This window comes from Phragmites australis, chromosome 5, assembly GCF_958298935.1.
Source record: "Phragmites australis chromosome 5, lpPhrAust1.1, whole genome shotgun sequence".
Taxonomy (NCBI): Eukaryota; Viridiplantae; Streptophyta; class Magnoliopsida; order Poales; family Poaceae; genus Phragmites; species Phragmites australis.
In genome coordinates, this window is record NC_084925.1 from 5,575,614 (window position 1) to 5,590,935 (window position 15,322).

Below are 15,322 nucleotides of genomic sequence, written 5' to 3' on the forward strand. Positions count from 1 at the left end.
TTCATGTATGTAAAATTAATCTGTCAATGTATGAAAGATAAATATTGTACGTTTATATATGAAAGGTAAATAATAAGATATCGAATGTATTTTTAGAATGTATGGAATGTAAATATTGAACGTTTATGTATGAAAGATAAATAATAAAAGATTAAATGTATTTTTGAAAGTAGAAACGGGGTTCAATTTTGCACGGTGATTGTTTGATTAACTTGGGTGAACGATAAATATTGTTTAGATTTATCAAAACTGGTGAATTATATAGGAGTATAGATATAAATTTCAGAGCTGTCTAGTTCAATACCAATGTTTGAGAATGCTTGCTTTACCAAAATTTGGTAATGTTGATCTTTTTCTGACAAGTGTTTAAAGGGCTGTTTGGTTCTTACCTCCAAGGAAGTCAAGCTAAATATTAATCACATCTAGTAAATTTGATTTTTTTTTTCATTCAAGGTTAAAATCTGGCCGCGGCTTGAACAATTTGACCAGCCAAAGTTTCCTATAGTAAATTTAACACAGATTTTAATGTTTAAAATGGCTATCCTGATTTTGGTCGGTCAAAATTTTAACTTAACCTTAAACCAAATACTACTTAAGTATGAGTATGACCAAATTTTGACTTACTTGAATCAAACAGCCCATAAGCTTGACAAGCTCATGGGTTTGCCGAATTGGCTACCAAATTTTGATATTGCCAAACTTTGGTAAGTTTTTTTTTACGGTAACTTTGGTACGGTTTGTGAGGTAAATTTGTCATCGATGTCCTTTATATATGGTGCATAAAAAGGTTTCCTTCTTTATATATGGAAACCATGGAAGCAAAAGATTAAGGTCATGTTTATTTTCTACTTTTGGTTCTGTTTTTACTACTGGCAGAAGCTAGAAGCCAAAAATCAGAACAAACGGTGTTCTGTAGAAGTGGATTTTGGAGAAGTCAAAAACCTGTTTCTGAGAAAAATGAACTAAAGCTGAGAAGCTCGCTGAGATATGCTTTTCTGATAAACCAAAATTTTGTTATAGAAGCCAACAGCCTATTTTTAAAAGTAGCTTTTCAGACGAACAAAAACATAACTTTTTAAAAATACTCAAAAACAGAAGCTCAAACAGGAAAAAAAAAGGGCAGAGAAATCGAGGCGCACTGGACGGCAGTAGGGAGGGAAGGACGAGCGAATCCAAAATCAAATCGAACTCGTCAAAATTTTCTAATGCCAGCGGACAAAAAGTCCGCAAATCCACCGCGTTGCCGTCCAAATTCACGCCAAATCCGAAATAAATATAGCCAAACAAATCGCTCCCAACCTCGCCGTCTCCACCCCGCCTCCCCGTGCAGCTACGTCGGAGCAACCGCTCCCCAGGCGTGCCTCCCCCGCCGCCTCCCTCCCGTCTTCTATACCCCCCAGCCCTTCCTCCTTCCTCCATCTCAAACCCCCACAGCCCGCGCCGTGGAGCCCGGAGAGCCGGGGCCCTAGAGCCTATCGTCGCTGCTGCGGCGGTCGCCGAGGGCCGAGGTGAGCGCCCGCGCTCACCCACTCCCACCGCCTCCACCCGCGCCGCCGCGTCCCTGTTTCCGGTTTAGGCGTTCGTGTTCCGGGTGGATTCATCGGGGGTTTTGCTTTGTTTTTTCCTCCTCCTCCTCCTCCTGTTCCTCTGTGTTTTGTCCCCGCTCGTGGCGTTGCAGTGGTTTGTTGGTTGATCGATTGGTACGTGGGTTTCTCGTTGGCTTTGGTGCGCAAAGCTGTCGTTTCTAGCTTTGTAGTGGTCGTACGTTGCTGTGTGCGTCAGTGGTGGCTGAGTGATTTTTTTTTTCTTTTCTTCCAGGGCTTGAGGCTTAATAAATGATGTGTTTGAGGCTGTTCCGTACATGTACTATTTGCATGATCATTCATCGCGTGGAAAACAAATGATTCGTAAACTAGCAGCTTTACGATTTGCCTTGAACTATCCTGCAATATTGCTGCTGATCTGGTCAATTACCATTGGCATTGCTGTTTGCTGCTGCTGTGGTTACTGATCACCATGATTGGATTGCACTCTGCTGCTCATGAATCAAGATGGGCCTGTAATGCAGATGCTGCTAGCTACTGTGATATTAGATTGACAGCGATTTTTTTTTCAGTTCATAGGTTCCTATTAGAACAAGCATTCGGTTAATTGGTTGTACTAACATCTGGTATCTGCTTGACCGTTGGTGTTGCTGGGGCAGGTATGGAGCAGAACGGAGAGAGCCACCTCAAGGAGCCACTTCTCCCGGCTTCGGATGGGGGTTCCGGCGCCTCTCCCGCCAGGGCGTCTCCACGGAAGGAGAAGAAGACAAGGAAGGCCACGTTCAGTGTCCGGGGGATGTCCTGTGCGTCCTGTGCCGTGTCGATAGAGACGGTCGTGGCGGGCTTGAAAGGAGTGGAGAGCATCCAGGTCTCCGCCCTTCAGGGCCAAGCCGTGGTTCAGTACAGGGCGGAAGAAACCGATGTAAGATTGTCATGAGCTCACAGCCTTGTTATCTTTACTCCTTACATGCCAGGAATATTGTTAGCAGTTGTGTTCACAAATGAATTGGCGAGGTAGAAAAGGGACCATACATTTTTTCCCCACCAATATGATTTGTAGTAATTTCCTATCCGTGTGTGCACACCTTTAGTTCATTATTCTTACGAGTCATAAAGTATCAAAGCAATGATGAAATATGTTAGGCGTTAGGTGTTATTTGCCATATTTTCTCAGCCGTGATTCTTGTTCTCCCAGGCAAGAACCATTAAAGAAGCTATTGAAGACCTCAACTTTGAGGTCGATGAACTTCAAGAACAAGAAATTGCTGTGTGCAGGCTTCGGATAAAAGGAATGGCTTGTACAAACTGTTCTGAATCTGTCGAACGGGCACTTCAAATGGTACCTGGAGTGAAAAAAGCTGCAGTGGGGCTTGCCCTAGAGGAAGCTAAGGTCCACTATGATCCAAATGTCACTAGTCGTGATCTTATAATTGAGGCTGTTGAAGATGCTGGATTCGGGGCTGATCTCATTAGTTCTGGGGACGATGTGAACAAAGTGCATCTAAAACTTGAGGGTGTGAATTCTCCAGAAGACACCAAATTCATTCAGTCAGTACTGGAAGCTGCAGAAGGGGTGAACAATGTTGAATGGGACACAGTGGAGCAGACAATAAAAGTTGTATATGACCCTGATGTCACTGGTCCACGATTACTTATTCAGTGCATTCAGGACGCTGCAAAGCCCCCTAAATGCTTTAATGCTAGCTTGCACTCACCACCAAAACAAAGAGAAGCAGAGCGCAATCATGAAATTAGGAATTACAGGAGCCAATTTCTCTGGAGTTGTCTGTTTTCGGTTCCCGTGTTCCTGTTCTCCATGGTTCTTCCCATGATTTCTCCTTACGGGGATTGGTTGTCTTATAGAATCTGCAACAACATGACGATAGGTATGCTGCTGCGGTGGTTGCTATGTTCTCCAGTCCAGTTTATTGTTGGTCAGAGGTACACTCTCAACTCTCCAGCAACTATGATTGACTTGCGATTCCTACATTGCACACTTAAGCCTTGTAATTCCCTATGGTTTCATTTACTTGTAGGTTTTACATTGGAGCTTATCATGCACTGAAACGAGGATACTCAAACATGGATGTGCTGGTTGCTTTGGGAACAAATGCTGCCTACTTCTATTCTGTGTATATAGTTCTGAAAGCACTAACATCAGACTCATTTGAAGGACAAGATTTTTTTGAAACTAGTTCTATGTTGATATCTTTTATATTGCTGGGGAAATATCTGGAGGTGGTGGCAAAGGGAAAGACGTCTGATGCTTTGTCAAAGTTGACGGAACTTGCACCAGAAACAGCTTGTCTTCTTACCTTCGACAAGGATGGAAATGCCATTTCAGAAACGGAGATCAGCACCCAATTACTTCAAAGAAATGATGTCATTAAGATTGTACCTGGTGAAAAAGTCCCTGTTGATGGCGTTGTCATCAAAGGCCAAAGCCATGTCAATGAAAGTATGATAACTGGGGAAGCAAGGCCTATAGCCAAGAAACCAGGAGACAGGGTTAGGGTTTTTGGATTCTGATTGTATTTATTTGGTTTGTTTATCCTCTATTTGTTTTGATGCTTCAGTTGTTTCTTAACAGGTTATTGGGGGGACTGTAAACGATAACGGTTGCATAATTGTTAAGGTCACTCATGTTGGGTCAGAAACAGCACTGTCGCAAATTGTTCAGTTGGTTGAAGCTGCTCAACTTGCAAGAGCTCCAGTGCAGAAATTGGCAGACAAGATTTCAAGGTTTTTTGTTCCAACTGTAAGTTACCTGTTGTTTTCTCCTGCAAACTTCCTCCCTGTTATGCGTGAACCATCTTTTTTTTTTCAAAATTGGAACATGGCCAGATCTTACCTGCCCAGTGTTTCATAATTAGTCATCACAGTGAATTTATCATATTAAAGTTCTGAACACGATAAATACGAGGCATCTGATTCAGCCAGAGTTCAGCTGGAAGCTGTTTAGAGGCTACTGTACAGCCATTTTATTTCACAAACTGGTCAAGATTTTTTTTCCAGTTTGATAAATGAGCTGGTTTACCGCTGCCCCTTATTTGACCAGTTTCCATCAAGTAAACAATAGGTTAGTTGCGGGAAGTCATAACCCTGCTTGATACACGCACATGTTTGATGTCTGCCTGCTATGAGGCTCTCTTTGTAGATTTTTTTTGCCTCATATTGTTCCTTCTCAATTCAAGGTTGTGGTGGCTGCATTTCTTACATGGCTTGGTTGGTTCATACCTGGGCACCTTCACCTCTACCCCCAACAATGGATTCCGAAGGCCATGGATAGCTTTGAGCTTGCTCTGCAGTTTGGAATTTCTGTTCTAGTTGTTGCATGCCCATGCGCTCTGGGTCTGGCTACACCAACTGCTGTTATGGTTGCCACTGGAAAAGGTGCGTCTCAAGGTGTTCTCATCAAGGGTGGAAATGCACTCGAGAAAGCTCACAAGGTAAATCATGACATGATTTATTTCCCGTGGAGGTGCTTCTATGCTCCACCCCTTTAGAGTTGAATTGCACAATTTTGAGCACAAATAAGGTTGGATTCCAACTACTTAAACCAAGAAGTGCTTCAAGATTTTTGCAGCTCAAATCGAAGGGGCATGGCATGGAAACACTGCTTTTTTTTTATGTTAATGAAGATTCTAGTATATTGAGCACATTATTTCCATTTCAAATGACTCAACTGTTTAAATTGATATACTGAACTAATATCCCACTTTTCATCTCTCCTTTTGCAGGTTAAAGTTATCATATTTGATAAAACTGGAACCCTGACTGTTGGTAAACCTTCTGTCGTTCAAACAAAAGTCTTCTCGAAGATACCACTTCTAGAACTGTGCGATTTGGCTGCTGGTGCTGAGGTTGGGTTCTTAACAACAAGATATACTCCCACATAAATGCTACTGAATAGTGAACACCCTAATATATTAGACCTGTCTCTAATACCTTTCTACCTTTGTCAGGCAAACAGTGAGCATCCTCTATCAAAAGCTATAGTTGAGCACACAAAGAAGCTCAGGGAACAATATGCATCTCACAGTGACCACATGATGGAATCGAAGGACTTTGAGGTGCATCCAGGGGCAGGGGTCAGTGCCAACGTTGAAGGCAAGCTGGTTTTGGTTGGAAATAAGAGGCTCATGCAAGAATTTGAAGTTCTATTGAGCCCGGAAGTGGAGGCATACATGTCCGAAACTGAAGAGCTTGCTAGGACCTGTGTGCTTGTTGCTATCGATAAGATTATCTGCGGGGCTCTTGCTGTGTCGGATCCTCTGAAGCCTGAGGCAGGCCGTGTCATTTCGTACCTTAACTCAATGGGCATCTCCAGTATCATGGTGACAGGTGATAATTGGGCTACAGCGAAATCCATAGCAAAGGAAGTCGGGATCAGCGCTGTATTTGCTGAGATCGATCCGGTTGGAAAAGCTGAAAAGATCAAGGACCTGCAGGTACCGTCCTTTATCTTTTCTTGCATGTTGCACTTTCTGTTAGTAGTCTTGCTTACAACATTTGTTCATAGATGCAAGGGTTGACGGTGGCGATGGTTGGCGATGGGATCAATGACTCGCCAGCCCTGGCGGCAGCAGATGTGGGCATGGCAATTGGTGCTGGCACCGACGTCGCCATTGAGGCCGCTGACATCGTCCTGATGAAGAGCAGCCTCGAGGACGTGATCACCGCCATTGATCTCTCACGGAAGACCCTGTCAAGGATCCGGCTGAACTACGTCTGGGCCCTGGGTTACAACGTCCTGGGCATGCCAGTCGCCGCTGGCGTCCTGTTCCCATTCATGGGCATCCGGCTGCCCCCCTGGCTTGCCGGCGCCTGCATGGCGGCCTCGTCGGTGAGCGTCGTCTGCTCCTCGCTGCTCCTCCAGCTCTACAAGAAGCCGTTGCACATTGAAGACGCGTCAGTGCCGGGGCCCAGGGATGGCTCGGATTTGGTGTGAAGACTGGTCCCTCAGTCGCGTTGTGCTAACAAAGAAACCTGCCCTTGGTTGGTTACATCGATGCTGGTATGCACCAAGCAAACACCCAAACTAGCAAGTATTGCTGATTGCAAACGCCCTGCTTGCAGCTGCGGCTCTCCTGATTTATTCTTGTACAGAAAGTAATTTCGTGCCATTATTTTCCCCTTTTGAAACAGTTTGCTGATTGGTTGTCTAATAATTCAGAACAGACTTATATGCTGTTGAGGATGGATATCTATGAAATATTTTTTTTTTAAAAAAAATACCAATTGTACTCTATGGTAGCCTCAGATGTTTTGGTGACTGAAAACTATACGCAGGTCACAGCAATGGACTAGTTATTGTTGAGCCTGGAAGCAATTTCTTAGTTTCTTGTATGGGGTTGAGATGCACTAGGTAAAAACTAGCCAGGAGCTTTGGTGTTCAATAAAGAAGATGGACCTTAAAAAATCCTAGTAGTCGAATTCAGAGTCGACGGCACGAAGGCGATCATGCAGGCGTGGAAGAACGCGTGTGGTGGCACCAGGGTTCAATTTACTGTTTTTCATTAACAATTCCCGAGCGGTAACCGAAAATACACGGTTATCGCGATAACTGCTCGAAATTTGGTTGAAATTCGTACAAAATTTATTTACTAAAATTTAAAATTTGGACAACAAATGTCAAATTCTCCGTTCGGTAACCGGTCGAATTGGACCGGTTACCGAGCGATTTTTCTCGATTTATCGAGCGGTTTTCTTGAATTTTTTGCATTGTCGGTAACCGCTCAGTTTTGTCAGTAACCGTTCGGTTTTCTCGATTTTCAGTGAAGTTCAACAAAAAATCCAAAAATTGGTTCAATCTTGTAAAATCAATGGCCCGAGCCGTGGCTGCATAGTGTCGTGGCCGGCCGGCGGCACTGGTCAAGCTCGCTGGCGATGAATGGCAGTGAAACTCGGCAAGCGGAGAGCAGCAATGGCCACAACACAAGCACGCGGTCCCGCCCGTGGTACAAGTGGTCGACGGAGATCATCGAAAGGTGGCCAACAGTGATGAACGGTGGCAGCCTTACTACAGTGGCGGTGCATGCGAGGACAGGGCGGAAAAGTGCGAGCTTTGACCGAACGAGAGCATGGTGGGATACGGCGTGCTATGGGGAAACTCCCAGGGCAAGCGTCGATCGGTGGGCTTGACCGGAGCATGGCTGGCGATGAGCACATGGGGCGACAACGCTCGGTCTTCGAGGACGACCGCGCCAGCGTCGGGCAAAAGAGAAACAAACGCGCATGAAAGCAAGTAAAGGGTATGGGGAAGCTCACCGAACACTTAGTTGGCCGAGGAAAGCATCACAGTGATGGGTTGATGGCAGACAGCGGAGGGATGCGCTAGAGAAGAAGAAGACGATGGTGCGAGCTCCAATCCGGTGGGGAGGTGATGGGGCTCGCACGAGGAGAGCTCAGGGACGCGTCTTTGAGCTCCTTGGCGGTGGAGAGGGCACAGGGTCGGCATAGCTCCGATCGATTTTGAGCTCGGCGGTGGTGCTGTTATGTGCTCTGCTGCGTGAGCGAAGCAGAGAGAGGGAGAGAGCAACGAGAGGGCAGGGGGATAAGGGCACGCCGAACCCACGTGAAGCTCAGAGGCGTGCCTCAACGACTGGTGACATGGCTTGGCCGCGGAAGTCAACAAAACGGCCACCCTCTCAAAGCTGCTCAGGTGAGAGAGGAGGGAGAGGATGATAGTGGGGTCGTGATGAACAGTGACCAGCAGAAAGAAAAATATCCCCTCCTCTACTCTAATCCAAAAACATGTCTTCCCGTGCTCTAAAATTTGTGAGACAAATTTTATGTGAAACTATAATTCATGTGCAACCAATTTTAACTTGTTTGACCCAAAAATCCTGAGCCAATTTCAAATTAAAACTCTTCAAAGTGGCAACAATTTATAACATGTTGTAATTTTTATGCCCTCAAAACAATTCCTAAAAATTTGGGAAAAATCACTAATATTCTTTAAATGGCATGGACTAATTTCTAAAATTATCTTTAACCCTATGTTTTATGGTGATTTTGTGAGTTGCTTCATAAAGCATCATTTAATATTGACTTCAATAATTTGTGTTTTATTTAAATTACATGTCAAAAATTGCTCAAAACAATAAACTTGACGCTAATGATGCTCATTAATGCTTAATGACATGCTTAAGCATTTTGGATTGTCACACTGTAGTTACGACAATGCAATTTTCGAGTGAGTACTAGTTACAACACGGTAGACACTCTAGTTACAATATGGTAAACACTCTAGTTGTAACATAGTAGTTGAGTGTGGACTAGTTAAAACATGATAGATATTCTAGTTATAATATACTGGATAATATAGTTACAACATGCTGAATAATATAGTCGTAACATTTTCAAGTGAGTATTAGTTACAATATGGTAGACACTCTAGTTACAATATAGTGGATACTCTAGTTACAACATGGTAGATAATATAGTTACAACATGTATTATCGAGTGTAGACTAGCTACAACATGGTATACACTCTAGTTACAGCATGCTAAACAATATAGTTACAACATTGTCGATTGCAATATGGTCGTAATTAGTTACAATCAGTAAATCTGGACAGGTAAGTTGCAATCTTACTATGCATATAGTTGTAACTGCTCTATGTCTATAGTTGTAACGGGTAGTTGTAATCGCTACGTGGTTGTAATTATTTCAAAGATTGTTAAAATATATCCATGATGGATCTAGTTTTGTTAAGCATACTTTTTTAAGTAAGATGCTCCAAGTGGTTCGTCAATCGGAGTTATGGTTTAGGAGAAAATTTATTTCAAAAATTAGAACGAGAGTATTAGGTAGTCGAGTTAGAGACAGTCGAGTTACAACATGCTAAACTTTATAGTTATATAGAGACAATCAAGTTACAATATACTGAACAACATAGTTATAATATGATAGGCACTCTAATTCCGACAATATAGTTACAATATATTAGACACTTTAATTATGACAATGCAATTATCGAGTGAGTACTAGTTACAACACCGTAGATACTGTAGTTACAACATGATAAATACTATAATTGCAATATGGTAGTTGAGTATGGACTAGTTACAACATGATAGACATTATAGTTACAACATGTTGAACAATATAGTTACAACATTACCGATTGCAATATGATCGCAACATTGTCGAATGAGTATTAGTTACAATATGATAGACACTCTAGTTACAACATGATAGTCACTCTAGTTACAACATATTGTTGAGTATAGACTAGCTACAACATGCTAAACAATATAGTTACATATTGCCGATTGCAATATGATCGTAATTAGTTACAATCAGTCAGTCTGGACATATAACTTGCAATCTCACTATATATATAGTTGTAACTGCTCTAAATCTATAGTTGCAACGGGTAGTTGCAACCACTATATGGTTGTAATTATTTCAAAGTTTGTCAAAACATATCCATGATAGATCTAGTTTTGTTAAGCATACTTTTTAAGTAAGATTCTTCAAGGGTTCATCAATCGGAGTTACGGTTTAGAAGAAAATTTATTTTAAAAGTTAGAATGAGAGAAGTTGGAATGGTCGGTTCCTTTGACCATGCATGTGGTTGACGCGCGGGTAGAAAAAGGGCTCGCTGGATTGGTACGAGAAGAAAAATAGTTCGCTGAGTTGGCTAGACGCACTAATAACTAATGTTGAGTCTCGACACATTATATATATATATTCTGTAATGAATATACCAATGTTGTTGTTTTACCAGATTGCTACCTACCACTTTCCAGAATCGTCGTGCAATACGTGCAGCATTGTGATGTTCTATTAGTGAAGCGATTAAATGGGATCACCTGATCAAGTAACGCTTAAGCAATCTAACAATCCTGCGAACTGTTTTGGCACATGCTTTTCACAGTTTGATCAGACATGCTCTCTGTACTGCAATGGCATAGCACAGAGGATACTAGAACATAATTCTGTGAGAGAGAAAAAGAGAGAGGAGATGATGGACAAAATCAACACAAGATGACTTGAAGTCAATGTTATTGTCGCCAGAGAACATTGAATTCCTTTTCTACATTTCAGGAAAGCACGCCCCTATTATTGAATTATCATAACCAAGCCTTAAAGATACATAACAGCTAGCTAGATATACTGCATACTATGAGATTATTGAAACACTTGTGAATTGAAGTGAAGACATATGTAGCATCCTCCATCTTGGCTTCAAGGGAGCGATGGCAGAATCTTCCCTGTGCAGGTTCCAAATCCAATGTTGTAATCTTCACCCTGCAGAAACAGTAGAAGGAATCAAAAGACGGCCCAGCATCTGATATAGATATAGATTTGATATATACATCCCACATCCCAGCATCTAAATAGAGATCGAGATTGAATTATCAGAAAAGATCAGTTCACTGTACCTTGCAACAGCCTGTCAAGATGACTTCATCCCCATCTTCTAGAAACTTTCGGGTCAAATTTCCAACCGGTATCTCCTTCTGTCCATTCCATGTTAGCTCCAGCAGACACCCCAGAGAATCCGGTTCCTGAAATGCCACACCAAAAGATGAGAATTCATACGGACAGGCAGCTCTCAATTGGCAGGTCTATAATAATAGTTGCAATGTTTCATCCATACAGGTCCACTGAGTGTGCCAGTTGCAAATATATCACCCGGTCTCATGTTGCATCCATTGACAGTGTGGTGTGCTAGCTGCTGCGTCACCGTCCAATACCTGTGGAAATTGGTTACAAGAATGTGCTAAGGTTACACACTAAGCCAAACATATGCAAAAATAGGTTACAAGAATGTGCCAAGGTTACATACTAAGGTAAACATATGCAAAATATGTATGAAATGTTGCATCCAACTAAACATAACCATTTAAGGTAAAAACATGTAATCAGGGTACATACAGATGTTTGAAATTAGTCTTCGCCACAACTGATGCATCACTTCGATCTTTGGGCTTAATCCAGACCTTGCAGAGGAAAAATGGGCCCCAATTAGATTGATTTTAATCAAATAAATACTAGCCAACAAAAAAAAAAAAAAAAAAGCTGCAATGTAACAACATCGTACTTCAAGAGGAATGTCGTAGTTTATGTGATTCTTTTCAGCTAAGTAAGGCAAAGGTTCAGGTTCCTGCAAGATTAGAAGAAGATAACTGAATTACTTGGTGTTAGCTAAATCTTAGTCCTAGGGTAAATCTTAAAGGCACTATGTGCTCACCTGCTTAGGAGCCTCACAGGCAAAAGGCTTTAAAGCATCCAGAGTGACAATCCAAGGTGATATTGTTGTACCTAGTGACATTGTAGAAGAAATCAGTAAGTTTTCAGGCACAATTGAAATATGGAACCCAAAAGTGAAAATGATAGAAGCACATATCTTAAGCAAACTATGTGCAGGACTTACAACTTTTCACAAAGCATAGCTTAATACTTGTGTAAAACAAAAACTTAAAACTTTATTGAGGGTGTCAGGTGTCTTACTGAAGCTTTTCCCAAGGAAAGGTCCAAGAGGTATAGTCTCCCAAGCCTGAATATCTCTGGCTGGCATTTTATATATAAATCAGTATAATCACATAATGCAACTAAATCTAAAACAAATGAAAATTGAAAAGGATGTAATACCACTCCAATCATTCATTAACACTAGGCCGAAAATATGTTCTTCAGCATCATTAATATCAATAGGTTTGCCCAATTCATTCCCTGGACCAACAACTGCAGCCTGAAAGCAGCAAGGATTTGATATGATATAGTAAATGGAGGAAAAATCATCACTGAAGTAAATTACAATTTATCTATACATAGTCATAAATAAGATAATTTTATACCGAATGACAATTGAAAGTGGCTCAACAACTTAATCAGATAGGTAGATTGATTATAGCCTCAGGAATAAGTAAAGGTAGGTTTTGTAAGAAGCTAACCATCTCAAGTTCAAAATCAAGCTTCTGAGAAGGACCAAAATAAGGTGTGGAGTTTCCTGTTGGATGGCCTTGTCCTCTGAAAGACAGAGAAATAATCAACATTTCAACCATTAGAAATGTCATGTGAGCCAAACCAGGGATAATATACAACCATTGTAGAGCCAAGACATCTATTATTTCCTAGGAAGTGACAACAGTTCTAGACGCAACAAAAATATATAACAGCAGGGTGAATTTGAGAGGAGGTATCACAGTAGGGGATTCCCCTACTGTACAGCCTCAAATTTGAGAGGAGGAAGGGGGACTAAAAATAGACATTTCATTGGGTAAATGAAACCGGAAACAACTGACCTTCACCGTTCTTTTTCACCATTCTAAACACATAAACCTCAGACTTATCAGGACACTCAATTAAACATGCAAGTATTTTGGGATACACACCTGGGTCGAATAACATCTGTTCCGGACACAACTACAGATGATGCCCGTCCATTGTAACCTATTGGAAGATGAAACCTGAGTGAACCAAATGTGCATTGTAGGTTAGTTACATGAGGTCACATCTATGTAGTGCTGAAAACAGAAATGCAGTAAGCAACAACATGCAGCAAAGCATTGAGTATACTAACAACCCATGTTATGGATGTTCAGATTTTAGTCTTATCAGTCAAAGAGCGACTACATGACCATAGCAAGAACATTCACAGTACATGACCTGGCTAACAAGTAGCTGGATTAGATTGCACCCACTTCACTTTGCAAACAAGTTAGTTTTTTGAGGAAACAGTAGGATCGTCCCCTACTGGTTATGTATTAATAAAAATATAAATAAAAGGAGTAGAAAGCAAAGTTACAAACCAAAAACAAAAATTAAAAGGAGACCTATACAAGTTATTCTAAATATACAAGCCATTGAAACATAGCATCAGCAAAATACAAAGCAAACAAGTTAGCTGCTTACACTACATTATAAAAGAACAGGTCTCCTGCAATCTATACCCAAGCCCAACTGATTAACATACTTGTTTGCAAGCCAACACATTGTCAAACAAAATACATTACCAATTTGGATTAACTGGAGTCTGTGGCCCACGGAAGATAAACCCGCAATTCCTTGCATGGTGCACAGAACAAAAGAAGTCTGTGTACGCTCCTACTGTCATCGGTAGAAGCATCTCTATATCACTCTGCATGATCGGACAGGCGTTAGCGATTTCCTCAGTGATCCCTTTTGTTACTCCAAGAGAAGAGAATAAAGAAAGAAGATTTATCAAGCTCACCATTGGCACCAGACACTTCTTCCTCAAGGCCTCATTGTCACGCAAGACTGGCTCGTCAGCTGCAAAACAATGAGGAAAGAGAAGTAAGGGGAAGTATACTTCAGGACATAGGTGACACTCTTGACATCGAAAACTGGATAATCGCCAACAACAAACAAGCACTTTTTTTTTGACAAGATCCTAAGGATTGTCAGCAAGCACTATTAATTGAAAATTGTGGCCTTTTGGTGAGCTGTAAAAATCGAAGCTAACAAAGAAAAGGAAGATAACAACCTGAGAGGATTTTCTGGATCGTGGCGCGCGCCTCCTTCCACGCCGGCCGCCCCATCCCCAAGAACATGTTGAGCGTCTCCTGCGCGAAGCACCAAATAAAATCGATTAACCAAACACCAATTCCTTACTAGTGACTGCCGCAACTAGTTACTGCAACTGCCTCAATTGCCCAGATATTTAATCTTTTCGACCGCCCCACTTCGCCTAGCTAAATCAAGCTCGACCCAACTATCATCTATCACGAGCGAAGCTGCCCAGATCGTGGGGTACCGTGCCGCACCTGGTGGAAGCAGGGGGCGCCGGAGAGGACGGGCCCGTCGAAGAGCCCGGCGTCGGCGACGGCGGCGAGGTCGAGCGCGAGGTCCCCGATGGCAACCGCGGGCCGCGCCGGCGAGGCGCCCCTCCGGCGGAAGACCCCGAAGGGGAGGTTCTGGATGGGGAAGTGCGAGCCCGCGGGCACCTCCACGAACGACCGCAGCTGCTTCGCCTCCGTCGCCATTGCTCTCTCTCTCTCTCTCTCTCTCTCTCTGGTTGTTGTCTTGTGCTGCTGCTATTACGACACGCGGTAGCGGAGGGGGGCCGTCCTATAAATAAATAGACATGTGTTTTGTAGGAATCCATGTCGGACTCGGGCAGGTTAATGTAATCCGCTTCGATTTAATCCTTTGCGATTTATTAGTGTTGGGCATGTGGACTCTGATCGATGGTGAATTGGAACTCGGATGAGAGTTTCTTTGTTGCGAGTATAGTCGACTTCACCTGAAACAGTTTAATTCTCGTCTTCGGAGCCTACTCTTTCTTGTGCTTTATGTCCATAAGCAAATATAGTTAAGGATAGAGAGAGAGAGCGTCTAGGAGGATTTGTTTGGTTTGTTTTCGAGCTAGAAGCGAATCTTTTTCTGTTTTTTCTTCTTCTATGAAGCTCAAACGTACGAGTACAAAGCTGCAGCGAGGAATTCATTGCGTGTGTGCAGGGGCGGATCCGGAGGGCTTCAACCCACTACCTCCAAAACACCGACATGCCAGTAAACAGCCATACCTGTACCGTATATGGTGTCCGATACCAATATTTCGTCGAAGTATCGATTATTTTCTGAATTAAAATAAATCAATGGAATTTCGGATACCTCGCCGACACACGTGGGATGCAGCGTTGACTCGGCCTAGCCCAACTCACCGCTATATCTCATCCCAACCCGCCGCCCTCCTTACTCCTGCCTCACTATCCCTTAACCCAAGCCGTCCCTATCGATGCCGCCCCACATCGACCGACTGAGATGGACACGACGTTGGCGAGCCTCTACTGTGCCCATC

The 15,322-nt window shown here is 42.6% G+C and overlaps 2 protein-coding genes across 2 annotated transcripts; one reads left to right on the forward strand and one right to left on the reverse strand.

The window, feature by feature from the left end:
* The first annotated feature begins 1,147 nt into the window (after positions 1 to 1,147).
* On the forward strand, positions 1,148 to 6,766 carry LOC133918565 (copper-transporting ATPase HMA4). The gene is made up of 9 exons (XM_062362493.1): positions 1,148 to 1,508; positions 2,204 to 2,466; positions 2,740 to 3,485; positions 3,581 to 4,052; positions 4,135 to 4,302; positions 4,739 to 4,993; positions 5,285 to 5,407; positions 5,510 to 5,995; positions 6,067 to 6,766. Exons 2-9 carry the CDS (start codon positions 2,206 to 2,208, stop codon positions 6,493 to 6,495), a joined length of 2,940 nt encoding a protein of 979 aa, XP_062218477.1. The 5' UTR covers positions 1,148 to 1,508; positions 2,204 to 2,205; the 3' UTR covers positions 6,496 to 6,766.
* Positions 6,767 to 10,534: 3,768 nt separating this feature from the next.
* Positions 10,535 to 14,578, reverse strand: LOC133918566 (fumarylacetoacetase-like). The gene is made up of 14 exons (XM_062362495.1): positions 14,289 to 14,578; positions 14,009 to 14,087; positions 13,736 to 13,794; positions 13,518 to 13,642; positions 12,897 to 12,971; positions 12,456 to 12,531; positions 12,154 to 12,253; positions 12,013 to 12,072; positions 11,753 to 11,823; positions 11,603 to 11,665; positions 11,437 to 11,501; positions 11,159 to 11,255; positions 10,941 to 11,066; positions 10,535 to 10,806 (listed from the first exon to the last, which is right to left on the reverse strand). Exons 1-14 carry the CDS (start codon positions 14,505 to 14,507, stop codon positions 10,744 to 10,746), a joined length of 1,278 nt encoding a protein of 425 aa, XP_062218479.1. The 5' UTR covers positions 14,508 to 14,578; the 3' UTR covers positions 10,535 to 10,743.
* Positions 14,579 to 15,322: the final 744 nt, after the last annotated feature.

What these genes read in the sequence shown, in the direction of transcription:
- LOC133918565 (XM_062362493.1), top strand. Translation starts at nt 2,206, where the DNA reads ATGGAGCAGAACGGAGAGAGCCACCTCAAGGAGCCACTTCTCCCGGCT. An exon ending in ACAGGGCGGAAGAAACCGAT is followed by an intron (nt 2,467 to 2,739) that starts GTAAGATTGTCA and finishes TTGTTCTCCCAG; the next exon opens with GCAAGAACCATTAAAGAAGC. An exon ending in AAAAGATCAAGGACCTGCAG is followed by an intron (nt 5,996 to 6,066) that starts GTACCGTCCTTT and finishes ATTTGTTCATAG; the next exon opens with ATGCAAGGGTTGACGGTGGC.
- LOC133918566 (XM_062362495.1), bottom strand. Translation starts at nt 14,507, where the DNA reads ATGGCGACGGAGGCGAAGCAGCTGCGGTCGTTCGTGGAGGTGCCCGCG. An exon ending in GCGCCCCCTGCTTCCACCAG is followed by an intron (nt 14,088 to 14,288) that starts GTGCGGCACGGT and finishes TGCTTCGCGCAG; the next exon opens with GAGACGCTCAACATGTTCTT. An exon ending in GATCCAGAAAATCCTCTCAG is followed by an intron (nt 13,795 to 14,008) that starts GTTGTTATCTTC and finishes ATTGTTTTGCAG; the next exon opens with CTGACGAGCCAGTCTTGCGT.